Below are 18,119 nucleotides of genomic sequence, written 5' to 3' on the forward strand. Positions count from 1 at the left end.
CTAGTCGACGATGCCGCCTCCGCCGGCTGAGGCACGGCTTTTGCCGACCTTGAAAGGGAAGGAGACGTTGTCTTCTTCCCCTGCAGTGCCAGTGTAGGTTTCTTAGCTGGCACAGGCTTATTGGTGCTCGAAGGCCGGGATGGACCCGCCTTCGAGCTCGTTCTCTTTGCGGCGTTGCTCACAGGAGTAACTGCCGCCTTGGGTGCAGCGATCTACTGGAAAGGTGTTCCAGCTGAAAATGAAGAACCTGGGAGAGACTGTGCTCTCATGCTGAAGTCTAGTGCCTTGGCCGGTGCATTCAGAGAATTAAACTTACTGCGCACTTCCTGATAGGAAAGACCACCCAGGGTCTTGAACGCCTGGATCATCTTCTCACTCAGATAGGTCAGACAGGTCCGCTATCGAGGAGAATGAAGACCAGAGCAGTTAGTGCACTTGTACGGAGTTGTGCACTCCTCTGCGCCGTGAGCTATTCTTTCACATGTACCACACACAGACTGATTCGAACAACGAGATACCATGTGTCCAAATCTCTGGCATTGATAGCATCGCATAGGAGGCGGGATGTACGGCCTCACATCGCAACGATAGGTTGTTACCTTGACTTTCTCTGGCAACAATGACAATTTCAAGGAGACTATGAATGCACCCGTGGCAACGTCTTCACCGTTGACTTTGCATGTGATACGCCGAACGTGGGTAACGCCACGGTGCTTCATGTCCTCCATCAATTCATCGTCAGTGTTCATAACGAGATCATGGTGGAAAATAACTCCACGAAACAGATTCAAGGTTTTGTGCTCTTCCACTTTGACAGGGATGTCGCCAAAGTGGTCACACTTAAGCAACTGATCTGCATGGAGTGCAGTGCTTGTCTTTTGAAGCAAACCACCACTGCGCATTTTCTTATGGTCCTCAAGTTCACCGTATACACCTTCAATGTGTCGACTGAATAGAATCGATTTGACCAGCTTGAAATCGTGCCCATCGGTTCTGGAAGCAACCAGGAACCTAGGGAAGCTGGAACCCAGACTAAGACGCTGCGATTGTTCCCAAGGTGTTGCCCCCCTTCGGGAATCAAAAGTTAAAGACTTGGGTAGCGAACTACCTGATGAGGCAGGTGGAAGCGGTTTCGACGCCATGCCTAAAATCATCCTTGCCGAATGCCACCCACTCCGATCAGGGGTCTCTGTAGCCGAACCAAGCAGCCAAGGTAATACCCACCTGCTCATAGCCGGTACTGCCCGGGGTCCGATGTTGGACGATGCCTAATACGGGAGGACTGACGCAATGAGCACGAGGACTCCCTTCCTCCAGTCAACCGCAATAGCATGTACCCCATAGCATGTACAGAGCACTAAATATAGGCAAAAAGTAAATAAAAATAATTAATAAGGATATGTCCTCCTGGAATTCGGCTGTGCGGGGACCTGTGTTGTCAGGCGAATACTACTGCTCAGGTACATGACACTCCCACCCGCCGCTTCCTGGCTGGTTACTAACACGGGCTTTCGAGCGTAGTCGCACATGTAGGAGGTCCATCTCCGAGCAACATGCACATGAAAAATTTTGAAATGGTCTACAACTGACCCTCGGAAAAATAAAAATAAAAAGGGGACCATGGCTGTCGTGTAACGACCTCCCCAGGGGCTCGAGCCGGCGGACTGCCAGATGGACGGCAGCCAGATTCGCAGCTGAGACTCGAACTCAAGGTGTCCAGGGAAACAAACCAGTATTAGAATAATAATCATCGATATGAGACACCTTGTAGTATCTGAGTAATTGTATAATTAGTATAATAATTATAGTCAGAATTAATATTTAGGAGGAAGAAGGAACTTTTCAAGAAGTTACATGTAGTGGGGAGTGGCTTGTGAAATACGCTTACGAAAGGCTTGTTGACCAGAGTGGAAGCTTGTTTATTTGATGTGGACAAACAGAGTTGGTATGTGAGCCGCAAAGGGACAAAAGCCCCTGTACTGTTGCACTTTAGAAAAACAAGGAAGGATGAGTGCAAAGTGAGACAGAGACAGTAGTGCCTAGATGGCAGCACGTACTGTAATAATTATTGGAGAATGAGTGATTGAGGGCGCCACCAACTAGATGAGTAGCTTAGCAACTCCCATAAGACCCAACCCCTAGGTAGCGGAAGGGATCGACCTTTGAGTCCAGGAGCAGAGATATAGCCCTAGGCCAAGATGGCACGGGGCTCTCTCCCAAGCAGTAATTCGTACTTTTCAGGACGAGGCTCTTTTCGAGCAGTGAACCGTGCCAGTAAGATATACGTGCCGCAGGGCAAAATTCAGAGATACGCGTAGTCATAGAGTAGGCGCGTGGAGCAAGCTCGCTCTCTCCTCAGAACGACATATTCAACTTGTAAATATCTGTACATAGTAGACTTAGTCACCTTAGGAAATAAAAGGCAGTGGAGATTATCAATTCTTTCATTTCGTGAGCTGCGGGACATAGTTGCACCTACAATTACCTCCCTACTTCCGCTCGGCAGGACGGGTAATACTTCAACATCCAACGGCCTGGTGACCAACCTACAAGAACGTCTCTTAGGACAGGTAGGTCACGACATGGCCACATGACCCTTTTAGTCACCTACAACAAGCAGGGATTACCTGTGGATGTATTCAGCCTCTCCCATCCACAGGAGGTCCAACACATTACACCAAACCGCAATCCATGTCTGCGCCCAGGTCGCCCTTTTAGTCGCCTCTTATGACAGGCAGCGGATACCGCGGGTGTATTTTACATGTGCGTCCCCCACCCGCAGGGGTTTCGTGTTGTGTTACGGCCGACATGCTTGTAAGCAGTCAGCAGTCAACTGTTTCAAGGTTGCAATCTCCATGTGCTTTGTGATAGGCAGTTGTTAAAAATGGTGGTTTGTTGATGTTTCCATATGGTGTTTTGTTGTGACGGCGGTTAATTAAGTTATATGTGCGATTAATGTGAAAATAAGTTCTAAATAAATAAGTGTACCAACTGACAGCATTTTGTGTGCATCTTTGTGGATATATCAGTGGGTAAGAGCGCGAGCATCTTGGAACACAACATCATGACCCGACCATAGAGCATGCTCAGCTATTGCTGATTTGTCTGGTTGGTTGAGACGAGAATTTTGTTCATGTTCCTTGATACTACTACCAATGGACCAGCATGTTTAGTCAATGTATACCTTGCCGCAAGTACAGGGAATTTCGTATACCCCAGGATGTCAAACTGGGAACAATTTGTCCTTGGTTTTACCCGGACTGTGAGCAATTTTAATGACGTGCCAAGCTTAGTTTGTATATTGTTTTTTTAGAGGACCTTGGCAATTCAATTTGTGGTATTGTGAATATAAGGCAGGTAGGCAGTTCCATTCACTTCTACCTTCTGTGAGCTTTGCTTGGTAATTTCTCTGGGATGCAGGGCTCTATGAATCTGCACATCGCTGTAACCATTATCCTTGAACGTACCTTTGATTGTGTCCGTGTCCACCTGGATATTTGATGGCTCACAAATTCATCTCGCCCTCTTGGTGAGTGTCATGAGAATGCCTTGTTTTTGTGCTGGATGGTGGTGGGAATCTGCATGAAGATAGCGATCTATCGTCGGGTAATGATGTCGTGTTCCAAGATGCTCGAGCTCTTACCCACACTAGAAACTTCAGGTCCAGGATTATACGGGAAGCTGTGGAAATACGTAGAAATCCTAACAATTTCAATAGGGACACTGGCTATCAATTAAGTAATATGTGGTTGCCAGCCATTAAGGGTTTACATAGGTAGTTCCCTTCCCTGTCCCTTCACTATTGTTATTTCGTTTCGGTGTTTTCGAAATTCGTACATTCCTCATCACCAGATGTTTCATTCCAGGCTTGTGTCAATGTCATACTTTCATGTGTGTGTATGTGTGTATGTGTGTACCCTTGTTATGATATGTGACTCCCTCTCAGACTGATTCTGATGGTTCCGCCAGCTTCCGCTTCAAACGCTAACACTGTACCGCATACGGTAAGCCATCTGGTGACGAATGAACATACCACTTCCACTTCTATTATAACGTCTAAATTCAAACCTCATTCGTTGAGATGTCTTCCTTGTGAACTTTCGAGATTTCCTTCTGAAGATGCAGAGCAATGTTCTCTGCGAAACATAAAGAATTTCACCTTATTTTCTTGACACGGCATAAGCCCAAAAGCCTATATCATATCTAAATTTCTTCAATTCTATCCTTATGAAACTCCTTAAACACATCAGTAAATTTACCATATTTAAAAACTCTTAGATGCAAACTGAGGTGGCATTTAAAACCTTAAATCCAAGAGGCAACTATCTAACCAACCATATTTTCTGACTGGTTCTGGTTTAAAAAGAAAATGCATGGCATTTGATTTAGAGTTCTTTGTATTCATTCTTCACTCATCTTTAATGATTCTGCTTATGTACATAACAAAAATGCAAGGGTTTTTACCATCATACACAATAGTTAGCATAATTTCTGTATAGTTTTAATTATAGCTAAATATTGCAAAACCAAGTTGTTTGCAATAATCTGATATCCTAATGATTAAAGAAGTAAAATATCTTATGGGTTGCAGAGCTGTGATTCACTGTAACACCTACTTCATCAAGACATTTCATCTGCAATTGCATCAGTTGTCTTCAGTAATATGCTTGATACCTTAAAACATATAATTCTGACCATGACCGCCTAGTTATTGAAGATGTCTGCATAAATTTCAATGAAATATCTGGAAGAAGCAGTCCAGTGGACCATGGCTCTACAACCCAAAAGAGTTTGCTTTTAATATCGGCCATCAGTTACACCTCTTCATCATAAAATTTCATATATTAACTGACAAAATACAGGTATATCAGTGTTAGAAGTTTGGCCATGCTAATAAATAATTTGAAAGAGATAATTATTTATCTCACACCGTTGTCATTTCATCAGCTGCTGAAGTTAGCCTAACAGATCACTTTGTGTGCAAATTCAAATGGGCTTTTCACGGCACTGTTTCTAATTTGTATGTGGATTAAGACCGGCACAATAGCACCATAACAAGAAATGAACTTCATAATTAATCCATATTGTCAACCTTGAACAACTGTTAGGATATTTTGAGAGAAAACTCCACCTTTACAATACTTAAAAGTGTTCTTTCTTTTCAGAACAGCATCAAATGGACATGTTTCATCTCTATGTAGGAGACATCTTCAGCCAAAGAAGAAAAATATAGTAAAGATACATGCAGAATTCCTAATAAACTGCTATATCTTAATCTATCATCAATCAATCACTACTGAACTGCATTTAGGGCAGTCGCCCACGTGGCAGATTCCCTATCTGTTGTTTTCCTAGCCTTTTCTTAAATGATCGCAAAGAAATTGGAAATTTATTGAACATCTCCCTTGGTAAGTTATTCCAATCCCTAACTCCCCTTCCTATAAACGAATATTTGCCCCAATTTGTCCTCTTGAATTCTAACTTTATCTTCACATTGTGACCTTTCCTACTTTTAAAGGCACCACTCAGACTTATTCGTCTACAGATGTCATTCCATGCCATCTCACCACTGACAGCTCGGATCATCTCCTTTCTCCGAAGTCTTCCCAGCCCAAACTGCAACATTTTTGTAACGCTACTCTTTGTCGGAAATCACCCAGAACAAATCGAGCTGCTTTTCTTTGGATTTTTTCCAGTTCTTGAATCAAGTAATCCTGGTGAGGGTCCCATACACTGGAACCATACTCTAGTTGGGGTCTTATCAGAGACTTATATGCCCTCTCCTTTACATCCTTACTACAACTATGACATGTCTAAACTTCTTGAGTTATACATTAAGAACTCAGTCAAATGCCACAATTAAAAATATATATTTCAACAGAACTGCTTTAGTTAAAAAGCATATTTATAATTAGAAGTGTTAGGTCTTCAGAGAAGATTATAAAGTTAAAATAGAATTACAAGGTTAATATGAGTTGCATTGTTTCTGGATCATGATGTTAGTTTTTTAGACCTTCCTTGAATTATTGTGTGGTGGAATCATCATATTTCCTATCACTTTGCTATGTTTTAATACTTAATTAATCCCTTAATTATTTTGGAGATATTACTACCTTTATTGAGCTGACACCGCCTTCAAAATCAGTATGAATTTTGTAAGAGTGTCAATAGAACTGTTTTTACAGAGGTGTTTTTTCTTTCAGAGGTGTTCCGTGCAGATGATGTGGACAAAATATTACCGCTCCTAGAATCTGGAAACATATTGGATTTGGATCTGAGTGATGAAGATGATAATGTGGAACCTCATGTACAGTCCAATAAATCTCTTTTTATTAATTTCTTTTTTGCTAGTTGCTTTCCACTGCACCGACACAGAGAGGTCTTATGGCGACGATGGAACAGGAAAGGCCTAGGAATGGGAAGGAATCGGCAGTGGCCTTAATTAAGGTACAGCCCCAGCATTTGCCTGGTGTGAATAAGTCTTTTATTTGTGAAGGAGCTGAAAGAGTGCTGCCTGAAGATATAGTGCAAGAAAATGGTGCAGAATATAACTGGGATAGGGATTTTGCTAGTGACAATGTGGATAGTGCAAGTAATGCTCATTTAGAGACAACTGAAAAGCAAAATATAAAATGAGAAGGCATTCATTTGACAAACTTCACAATCCTTGGCATAAGTCTGAACCTGACACTGATATGGTGCACATGAATCCTATCAATTATTTCAAGTTGTATCTTCCTGACAGTATTTTTGAACAAATGGCAAATGTTTACAAACATTTATTCCCGACAGAATAATGTATTGAATTTTAACCCTACAGATATGCTCGAAATTCAGTCTCTAATTGGCCTCCAACATTGCAACTGGTACTTTGAAGCTTCCAAGGGTTAGATTGTTTTGGGATCAGTTCGTTGGAATGAATTTGTTCTTAGATTCTATGTCTAGAGACAGGTTTTTCAAACCACGTACAAACCTACACATTGTCAACAATCTTGACAGACCTGAATCATGTCAAAATAAAATATTTTATTTATTTATTTATTTATTTATTTATTTATTTTCATGCCTTCATGTGTGGTGAAGTTAAGGCTCACAGTCCTCTCTTACACTTAACCACATATCTAATAAACTTCATAAAACAGAATAGTGAAATAATATAACAAAATATAAATCCTAACCTCATTCATTCTTCCATTCATACAAGCTGGTTATAAATTTAATAGGTAATCTCGGCAAGACCGCTTGAAAGAAGATAAGGAAGTGCAATTCCTAACACTAACTGGAAGGGGAATTCCATAGCCTTGCACCAGACACTTGAAAGGAGCGGTTAAATGAAGATGAGCGATGCACAGGAATTGAGAATGTAGTAGTCGATCATGTGTTGTGTTCACGAGAGGAGAAGAGTAAATTAAACTTTGAGGATAAATACTGGGGTTTAGATTCATTCAGCAGACGAAATACGAGAGTTGCAATGTGAAGATGTCGTAGTTTATCGATTTTTAACCAGGAGAGAATTTCATAATAGGGGGAGATATGAGTTGAAAATTTAATTGAAAATATAAACCTAATGCATGAGTTCATTGCCCTCTGTAATTTTAATGTCTGTTCCATGGTGGCATCTATCATTACAATATCACAATAATTAAGTATGGGAAATATGAGGGTCTGGGTAAGTTTAATTTTCAAGCTTAGTGGAAGAAGTGATTGGCAAATTTTGAGAGGGTGAAGTGATGAGTGAATTTTCCTACAGATGCTTGTTATGTGCTCACTCCAATCTAGTGTGTCACTTATGATAATCCCAAGATCTTTTACCAACTTCTGAAATGGTATAGCTACACCACAAAGCAAAAGTGAAGGCAATAACTTCTTATTAAGGATATTTAACTGCCTTTGTTGCCCTATTATAATAGCATGTGTCTTTTTAGGATTAATTAATAAACAGTTCTTATTAGAATAGGAGCTAATCAGATTTAAAATAGAATTCATCTGATGAATTCCAAACTCAATATCAATAGCTTTACAGTGATAATATATTAGTAGATCATCTGCATATAAATGATACTTGCAGTTACTGAACTGAGAAGATATATCATAGATATATAGAGTAAAGAGAAGAGGTCCAAGCACAGATCCCTGTGGGACACCTAATTGCTTCGTCTTCCAGTCTGTGGTGATGCTGTTTATGACAACACGTTGTCGCCGATTGGTGAGGTATGAAGCAAAGAGCTGAATAGCAGAGGGACTCAGATTAAATCTTTGTAATTTCGCTAATAATATGTCAATATTTACTGTGTCAAACGCACTACTGAAGTCAAGTAAAATAAGTATAGTCACTTTCCGCTCATCTATAGCTCATCTAACGTCATCTGTAATTCTTAGTAGTGCCGTCCCTGTGCTATGTCCTTTCTTGAAACCAGATTGGAAGGGGTCACGCAGAGAATATTTTTCCAGGTATTGTTCAAGTTGGCTATAGATCAATTTTTCTAGAGCTTTAGACAGTGCTGAAAGAATGCATACAGGATGAAAGTCAGATGCTACATTAGCTGGCGACCTTTTTGGAACTGGGACAATTTGTGCATCTTTTCACTTTGACGGAAAATAACTACAGGAGGCATGCATTAAATAAATCAGTAATAACCGGCAATATTATATCCATAATGTTAGTAATAAAGAAAATGGGGATTTCATCAGCCCCCGTTGTATGAGATTTAATTAAAATCAGTACTCCTCTTACTTCAGACTCAGAAACAGTTCAAAATTCGAAACATGGGCGATCAGATGATTGTTGTCGTGTTATAGACTTGATGGTGGCCTGCACTATATCGTGTTTAGGAGTAAAAGCATCTGTTGAAAAGTGTCTATTAATCTCGTCAAGCAGTATTTCTGGTTCAGCATGGTTCACAGGAGACCTTCCAATACCTAATGAATGAAGTTGTCGCCAAGTACTACCAGTGTTTATATTATTGGATAGATGCTGGAAGTAATCAGATTTCTTATTGCGGATAATTTGTTTAATTCGATTTCGCAGTACACGGTATTGTTCAAATGTGTCAGCTGATAAATTTCGTTTGTAACGTCTATATAACAAATCACGCTGAGCCATCAGAGATTTAATTTCAGTTGTTAGCCACGGACAGGGCGGGCGTGTTACTTTCACACAGCGCTTAGGAGCATGCTTATTGTAAAGTCCATGAATATGAGAATATTTTCCAGTTTTTCATCTATATCATTCATTAGTATTATGTCACCCCAAGAACATTTGCATGCATCTTCTTTTAGGTGATGGAAATCTATATTTTTAAAGTCTCTAAATGTCATGTATTTTGACCTATATTTAGGAACTCTTAGTGAATACGCTAAGTATATAAGGTCATGAGTTGATATTTCAGGAACAGGTATTTGACCGTGTTTAAGAACCTTATGTGGATTATTGGTTATCATGAGATCAATTAGTGTATCAGAAGAGACGGTGGAAGTATGAACGTGGTTAGTTGGTTCCGAGGGCAATACTGTCATGTCACAGGAGAGAAAAATGTTTCGAAAACGTATTGTTTCACTAGTCCGAGTTAACAAATTTGTATTAAAGTCGCCTAGTATAATCACGTGTTCATAAGATGGTAAAAGTCTCATTAAATCGTCCTCTAACTCACCAATGCCCCCTGCATTTGGAGGCCTGTATACAACCCCAATGAGTACTTTAACAGTGTCTATAATATTCAAAGTCAGACCTTTGTACAATTCTCTTAGGGAACGATGTCTTCAGTTAAGTTTGGAAGAAAACCTTTGTGTAGACGAACAAATAGTACCCTTTAGAGGCAATTTGTCAAAGCAAAACGAATAGACGAAGAAGGTCACAAACTATTTTATGACAATTTCTTCTCATCATACAATCTTCTTCAGCTATTAAAAAGCAGCAAGATATGTGCTGGAGGTACTGCAAGGCTCAACAGATTTGCTAACCCTCCTCTCCTATGTGATAAGGACTTGAAGAAAAGGGGCAAGGAGGTTTTGATCAAGTTGCTAGTGCTGATTGTGATGTAGTAGTGGTTAAATGGATGGACAATCGGTCAGTAGCACTTGCTTCCAATTTTGTTGGGTCTGGTGAGTTAGACCTAGTTGAAAGATCGGACAGAGTGCTGAAAACCTACATAAAAGTTTCCCGACCAGAGATTGTGAGACTATACAATCACGCAATGGGTGGTGTTGATCTATTGGATCAGCCGATTGCTCTGTATCGTATTTATATTTGCTCAAGGAAGTGGACTTTGAGACTTATTTTCCACATTATTGACTTTGCTATTGTTTGCAGTTGGTCGGAATATAAGTGCGACTGTGCTGTAGTTGGAGTTCCAGTGAAAAATGTTCTTGATCTTCTGCATTTTAGAATGCGTATTGCAGAAAGTCTTGTAAAGGCAGGAAAACCCCTGTCAAAGAAACGTGGAAGACCAAGTTGTGGAGAAAGTCAACCTAAAAGCAATCCCAACCACAGTAAAGAGGAACAGCGACCTATTCCAGAAGTTTGTCAAGACCTTGTTGACCACATGCCACATTTAGACGGAAACAAGGAAGGCAAACGGTGCAAAAACAAACACTGCAATCAGAAAACACATTTCTATTGCGACAAATTTATGGTTACTTATGTATTAAGGACAGAAATTGTTTAGTTGATTTTCATTGTCCTGGCAGAATTACAGTGACACAGTAAAGTGACTTGTTAGTTTCGAAAGACTGCTGTGACGTAAAACAGGATTGTATTCTTTTTCTTACACATAATATATTTCTAGTGTTTCATTGTTTCTAATATGTTGTATATAAGCTATTGTAACATATAAATAAACATTTTACAACTAATAGATGAATTCGTATTATTGATCAAACAGCAGCAGTTCACCTTGAATATGCAACGTTTGGGTAGAATTGTGCACAATTATGCACATCAAAATTTGGCAATTTAGAAATTATATCCAGAGAAATTAGGTAAATCATGTTACATAGTTGAGTATAATAAACAAAAAATAGTATTAAAATATTGTTTTCCATTGCACAAAATAATTCAGGTTTGAAGGGGTTAAAATAATTAGCAAAGGACCCTTGCTTAACATTATGGAAAGCTGTTTTATATGGTTAGATCAGTATTTCAATCTGAATAACATCTTAATAACATTTCAGAGAAGTCAAATATTTTATTTGACCTTCTAATTCCTATTTTCAGAAATAATAAATCAAGAAATTTAATTCACTCCTTCTCAACAAATTAGTATCCCTTCCCAGCAGCCGCCTGCCTTCCCCCACCCCTCAGCACCGCCTTAATTCCCATTCTTCTCTCCCCTCTTTTTCCCCCGCCTTCTTCTCCACATTCCCTTCCCAGCCTTTAAGATCAAGCTTTACCTCCATTCTGTTAGTGTGAGGCACACAGCGGCCCGGTTGTCCGTGCATCATGCACTACAACTGAAGCTGAGTCTCATATGACCTATGCTTCTTTTCTGGGTCCTTTCTCTCCTCCTAGATCACTAAAATTTGGCTATTGTTTCTCTAGGTTCACTTCATGAACACCGTCCGTGCTGAACTGCGAGAGTTGCTTTACTCTACCATCTGTAAGAATTGTCCATTCATTACCTTAATAACGGGAAACTCGTGTTCCAGCCGTTAAGACACATTCTTATGTGCCATCCTCATTTCATCATTTGACAACCTTGAAAGAGAAGAACCATTTAATACATTTGACACTTATGATCATACAATTTCTAAGGATTGTTTTAACCTTAAGCACCAAGAAACAAGTTTTTAACATGATGCACAACATATGCATCCCAGATCTCTTTGATCTCATACAGAAAGAATTCCTATTTTAATTTGATTTTGTATTTAAGTGTTTGTATAATGTCCATTTCAGCTGACCTGCAGATGCCTTTTAATGTCATTTTGTATATGTATGTATGTATGTATGTATGCATGTATTGTACCCATCCAAATGGTACCTTATCAGTATAAATGAAGATTTGTTTTATTTTGTGTATATTTTACATGCATACGCACGGACCAGGTATCAGCGAGCCTAATAACGGAACTGGGTCAAGCGGTCAAGGACACCTGAGTTATGTCATAGTGGAGACCTTGTCCTGCAGCGGAAAGTTGGAGAAGGGGCGAGAGAATTCTAGAATAATCTGTACCCTTACAAGAGAGGACGAATCACATTATAGTATTATGTTTAACCAATAGGAATCCAAACATGTTGATTACATCATCCTCTTACTTGTTTGCTGGTCTAAAGATCAAACATTATTCTTCAGTGGGAACATCGAAGAGATAAGTAGAGATCAAACTTTATTTTTCTATGAGAACGTCGAAGGAAGAAGTCGAGTTGAATTTTTTTTTTTTTTTTTGCTAGGGGCTTTACGTCGCACCGACACAGATAGGTCTTATGGCGACGATGGGATAGGAAAGGCCTAGGAGTTGGAAGGAAGCGGCCGTGGCCTTAATTAAGGTACAGCCCCAGCATTTGCCTGGTGTGAAAATGGGAAACCACGGAAAACCATTTTCAGGGCTGCCGATAGTGGGATTCGAACCTACTATCTCCCGGATGCAAGCTCACAGCCGCGCGCCTCTACGCGCACGGCCAACTCGCCCGGTCGAGTTGAATTAGAACAGTGAGAGAACACAGTATTCTTATTAGATCCCCCTGCTGCATATTCTAATACGTACTGTAGAAAATGACAAGATGAAACGTGATCGAAGTGATAGGTCTGGAAACTTTGAGTATTTTCTACTTCGCTTGTGAATTTTACTTGGGATATTCCTAATAAGTTTATATTTGATCTCTGTATTTGAGAATTATTCTATTCATGGGAATTATTTCATTCTGGAATATATTTGCAACAGTTAAGCTGTCGAGAAGGGAACATTTCTTCGAGTGAAAGTGTAAAGACGTATGATAGAGAGTACATCAGGGTGTGAGCGAGTGACAGTTCGAGTATTTAACAAAGTTTTGAGCCACTGTAGAACACCTAAGCTAAGGTCGACAAGAAATAGATCCAGTACGTTATTTAATACTACGAGAGAATTAGGACAGCGAATGTTGTAGATCGTTGCACCAGTTAAGTATGATAGTGCACAAATTAGTGAAATAAAACAGGTGGAGCAAACTTCTAATGTAAATTTTAGTTTCAGCCCGACTACAAGAGCCCAATCTTTCGTTATAGATCAACGAGGAAGAATTTCCAAGGAATCTTCAAAGGATTATCACCGCAACTTCATATCATCTGACTGCGCCGACGTCATGAACTTCTAAGCCGAGGTTGTGTGAGCCAGCACAGTGAACCTGTAAGTCTACGATTTGCTGTAATCGAGAGGGTACCTGTATTTACGTCTACGCTCCAGACACATTGGTCTACATCAGAACCATGAGTATCCATTTAACAATATTCTTTCTTTCTGTAGATTCTACATAAGACTGTATTCTTGAGAAATTCATTTCTGCTATTAGTTAGAGTTGTATTTCATTCATTATGGTGTTGGTAGAGTAGAGACTGTATTTCATTGATTCATTGATGGTGTATGTGAATAGTTTGAGATCTTCAAAGATTTATCACTGATATATTGAGGCCATAATAATATTAATCATAAAATAATATGATAATGATGATGCTTGTTGTTTAAAGGGGTCTAACATCTAAGTCATCGGCCCCTAATGGCACGAAATGAGACGAAATGTAAGGACAATTAAAAATCCATAATCCTCCACTGACCAGAATTCAAAATGTGAGGTTGAAGAATGAATGAATGGATATGAAGTTAAAACAATAGGTGGATCTGACCTGCAATGCCCCAGATTCCCAGAAACTAGTGTTAAACAATAGCATTACTGACCAAGGGACTACTTCTAAAGCATAATACTGAATCGATGATGCTTGTAGTCTAAATGGGTCCAAAATCCAGGTAATCGGCCACTCATAATGGTACTTACCGCTAGCAAAGTATAACCACGGTATTTGTCATGTTGCAGTACTAATCAAAATCACTGAATACTTGCAGCCCGCTACCCTAGTCCCACCGCAAGTTTATATGTGCAGTGTTACTCGAATACTTGCTCACTATGGTTTAACAAACAATTTTCAGATCACAGAAAACACATGTACCGTACCAAAAACATGATTTACATGTTGATTCCCATAGGGAATCTGAAATACTTGCTCCAAATGTGTAAATTTATAATACCAATAAAAATGGTCCGTTATTGGACATTATAAATTTTCCAGCTAACTCATTCCTGGTTGCCAGCGTTTCGCCCCCGTGTGGTAGGCTGGGCTCATCAGATGGTACCTAGCACACCTACCAAGATGCTGGCTAGTGCATACCGTGGAGGCCACGGCATAGGCTAATTGAAGCCACCAGCAGTGCCAATGAACTATGGGAGACTTTGTCTCACAACCAAAAATTGATGCCTGCTTGGCCATCAGATGATTTACATGACCATCGGATGATTTACATGTTGATTCCCATAGGGAATCTGAAATACTTGTTCCGAATGAGTAAATTTATAATATCAATATAAATGGTCCGTTATTGGACATTATAAATTTTCCAGCTAACTCGTTCCTGGTTGCCAGCGTTTCGCCTCCGTGTGCTAGGCTGGGCTCATCAGTTGGTACCTAGCACACCTACCAAGACGCTGGCTAGTGCATACCGTTGAGGCCACTGCGTAGGCTAATTGTAGCCACCAGCAGTGCCAATGCACTATGGGAAACTTTGTCTCACTACCAAAAATTGATGCCTGCTTGGCCATCAGATGATTTACATGTTGATTCCCACAGGGAATCTGAAATACTTGTTCCGAATGAGTAAATTTATAATACCAATATAAATGGTCCATTATTGGACATTATAGATTTTCCAGCTAACTCATTCCTGGTTGCCAGCGTTTTGCCCCCGTGCGCTAGGCTGGGCTCATCAGTTGGTACCATAGTGCATAGCCACTTGCAAGGTTCAAATAACTTTCGATCCAACTCAAAATGAGGTTTGCAAAGAATGCCTTTTCCAGGAAATGCTTACAGTAGGTTGTAACTTTCTTTGTTTCCTTTGCAGCCGCTCAACCTCCAGTTCCATTAGCCTCTTCGTAGCTTATGATGCAGTATTTTATTCTCTTCGGTAAGGAATCTGAAGCCTTTTGTGTTTCCACAAGGAGAAGAATACCACAATTGTGACAATGTATTTCTAAATCTTCCAATAGCCATATTCATTCAAGAGCACATTTCTATTTCCGCTTGAATGTAATGATGGCCTTGTTTGAAGCTTTGGCACTACTTGATGGTAACTGAAAGCAATCAACAAATTCACCAATCTCATTCCTATTGGCAGTCCCGTTGCTACCTTGTGACACCATCCGGCGGTTTTTCATACAGATGTATTTTATGACGATAGTTGATCAGACACATCAATGTCAGGCTTTGCTTTGCTATAATCTCTCACTACAGATGGTTTGAAGATTTATGTGTTATTCTTATAATGTTTTCCCAAAGAAAAGAATTCAAGCCGGTGCTCAGTTGAGAGCATACATACCTCTTGCTTGTCCTTCCATTTAAGTGCTAAAATACCATTCTGAGAATCCTTAACAACCATTTCTCATCTCTCAATTTCTGTTATAGATCTGGCAAAAGCCCAACTCTATACTTCTGCAGGGTACCGACCAGGTGAGTGCCTCTAGCTTGAAGTTGATTGCCGGCTCAACAAACATGTAGAAATTGTCCACAAACAAGTTGATCCACAGTCTAAATAAGGATCCATCAGTTCCATCACAACAGCTGTTGCATGTGGTAGCCCTGGGTTAGCAGTTGTTCCTTTGCCACAGTACACTTTTGTGGTGTTGGTGTATCATCTGCATCACGTAGTTTGAATACCTTCACTTTATATATAAGCCTCATATTCAGGATATACTGGAAAAATATTAGCCCTCCCCCAAAGGAGATCATAGATTCGTTAATAACCAATGTTACTTGTGGCTCATTTAGGAGCTTGAAGTTCTTACTGAGCTTCAGAACAAGATTTAGAACATGATTTACTTGATCACAGTAATCCTTTAAAATCAGGCACTTCACACCTAATTGCATAAAATTTTCATGTGCAAATTGTAAACAGTCCTTTTTTTTTTTTTCCCCTAGTGATTTGTTTTGCTATTGGTTTTACATCGCACCGACACAGATAGGTCTTATGGCGATGATGGGAGAGGAAAGTGCTAGGAATGGGAAGGAAATGGCCGTGGCCTTAATTAAGGTACACCGCCGGGCTGAGTGGCTCAGACGGTTAAGGCGCTGGTCTTCTAACCCCAACTTGGCAGGTTCGATCCTGGCTCAGTCCGGTGGTATTTGAAGGTGCTCAAATATGACAGCCCCATGTCGGTAGATTTACTGGCACGTAAAAGAACTCCTGCGGGACTAAATTCCGGCACCTCGGCGTCTTCGAAGACCTTAAAATAAAGTAGTTAGTGGGACGTAAAACAAATAACATTATTATTAATTAAGGTACAGCCCCAGCATTTGCCTGATGTGAAAATAGGAAACCATGGAAAACCACGTTCACAGCTGCCGACAGTGGGGCTTGAACCCACTATCTGCCGGATGCAAGCTCACAGCTGTGCACCCCTAACCGCATGGCCAACTCGCCCGGTTCCCAGTGATTTAACGTTGTACTAACACATCAAAGGTCTTCAGTGACGCAAGGATGGGAAAGAGCTGAGAATGGGAATGGGAATAAATTCACGCCCATGATGTGGAAAGGGCGTCTTTCAAAGCTGACCAATGAAAACGATTGTTCATCCATTTCTGGGATCGTAGTATGTAAGTTTCTAGAGAACCCACTGCAATCGCTGTTGACGATTAAGATGCCAGATACCATACCACCTGGACTACATTTACGAAATAAAAAACATACACCTCAACCCAGGATCGACCCCTCGACCTCCTGCATGCTAACCCAAAACTCTATCCACTGCACCAACTGTACAGCACGACTAACATGTGCTGACAGAGGTAGTTACCCTACATGTGGTTACAGTGTTGCCAAATTGCCACTCTTCAACATCCTTTTTCTGCCAGATATACTCGCAGGACAAACTTTTGTGAGAACCATTTTTTTATTGCTGGCATGTGAGGAGTCGCGCTGCGACGCCCGAGTGCGCGAATTTCGGTTCACCCCGTATATGAGTAGTAGGATGAATTCACCCATAAAATATAAAATATAATTGTAATGGTAGAGTTAGGGTAAGAGTTGGTTACTGATAGGTGCTGGAGCTTATAATGATATAGGGGAACAGACCTAGAAACTTGTTGAAAAGAACTAGTGAGAATGAAAGTTCTACCACTGTGGCTTGATGGTCCAATTAAGGTTTTCAATTTTCAAGTTTTAATTCAGTGTGAAGCGTATGAATAATTGAGTATCGAGTAATAGAGATCAGTGAAGGGATTAATCAATATAGTAGAGGCAATATTAACAAACCAATAAAAGTTCTAAATTTAATGAGAGGTTTATAACTCTAGAAATAGGGGTGAAAATTGAGAATAGATCATTTATCATTTTCAAATTAAGGATTTTACTTTTAACGAAGGTTTATCAGTAGGAGTTGGAATATTATAATTGAAAATGCAATAATTTATCATTAAGAGAGATGAAGAAAATATAATGAATAGAAGTAATCAGTTTATAGGTATTATCTGAGGGATAAAGATATACATATTAAGTTTTTAATTATTTTAGTATGACAAACTAATGTTAACTATTAACTAATTTCATCATCAGAAGTAGGTGTTAATTACATATGAAATGGTTTAAGAGGCCATGTTGATGTTAATTCTTTCATTACCGGGCGAGTTGGCCGTGCGCGTAGAGGCGCGCGGCTGTGAGCTTGCATCCGGGAGATAGTAGGTTCGAATCCCACTATCGTCAGCCCTGAAGATGGTTTTCCGTGGTTTCCCATTTTCACACCAGGCAAATGCTGGGGCTGTACCTTAATTAAGGCCATGGCCGCTTCCTTCCAACTCCTAGGCCTTTCCCATCGCATCGTCGCCATAAGACCTATCTGAGTCGGTGCGACGTAAAGCCCCTAGCAAAAAAAAAATTCTTTCATTAAT

At 40.1% G+C, this 18,119-nt stretch overlaps 1 protein-coding gene across 9 annotated transcripts in view; it reads right to left on the reverse strand.

Annotated features, from left to right (window-relative positions):
* The window catches only part of LOC136864227 (tRNA-queuosine alpha-mannosyltransferase), a 277,090-nt gene that overhangs the window by 157,462 nt on the left and 101,509 nt on the right, over positions 1-18,119 (reverse strand). The window contains exon 2 of one of the 9 annotated variants that reach the window (XM_067140957.2): positions 11,617-11,692. The exons of the other annotated variants lie outside the window; for them this stretch is intronic. Within the exon in view, the coding sequence (XP_066997058.2) occupies positions 11,617-11,657 (41 nt within the window). The 5' untranslated portion in view covers positions 11,658-11,692. The remainder of the gene's footprint in view (positions 1-11,616; positions 11,693-18,119) is intronic. 9 annotated transcript variants of the gene reach the window in all.

This window comes from Anabrus simplex, chromosome 2 (assembly GCF_040414725.1).
Source record: "Anabrus simplex isolate iqAnaSimp1 chromosome 2, ASM4041472v1, whole genome shotgun sequence".
NCBI lineage: Eukaryota > Metazoa > Arthropoda > Insecta > Orthoptera > Tettigoniidae > Anabrus > Anabrus simplex.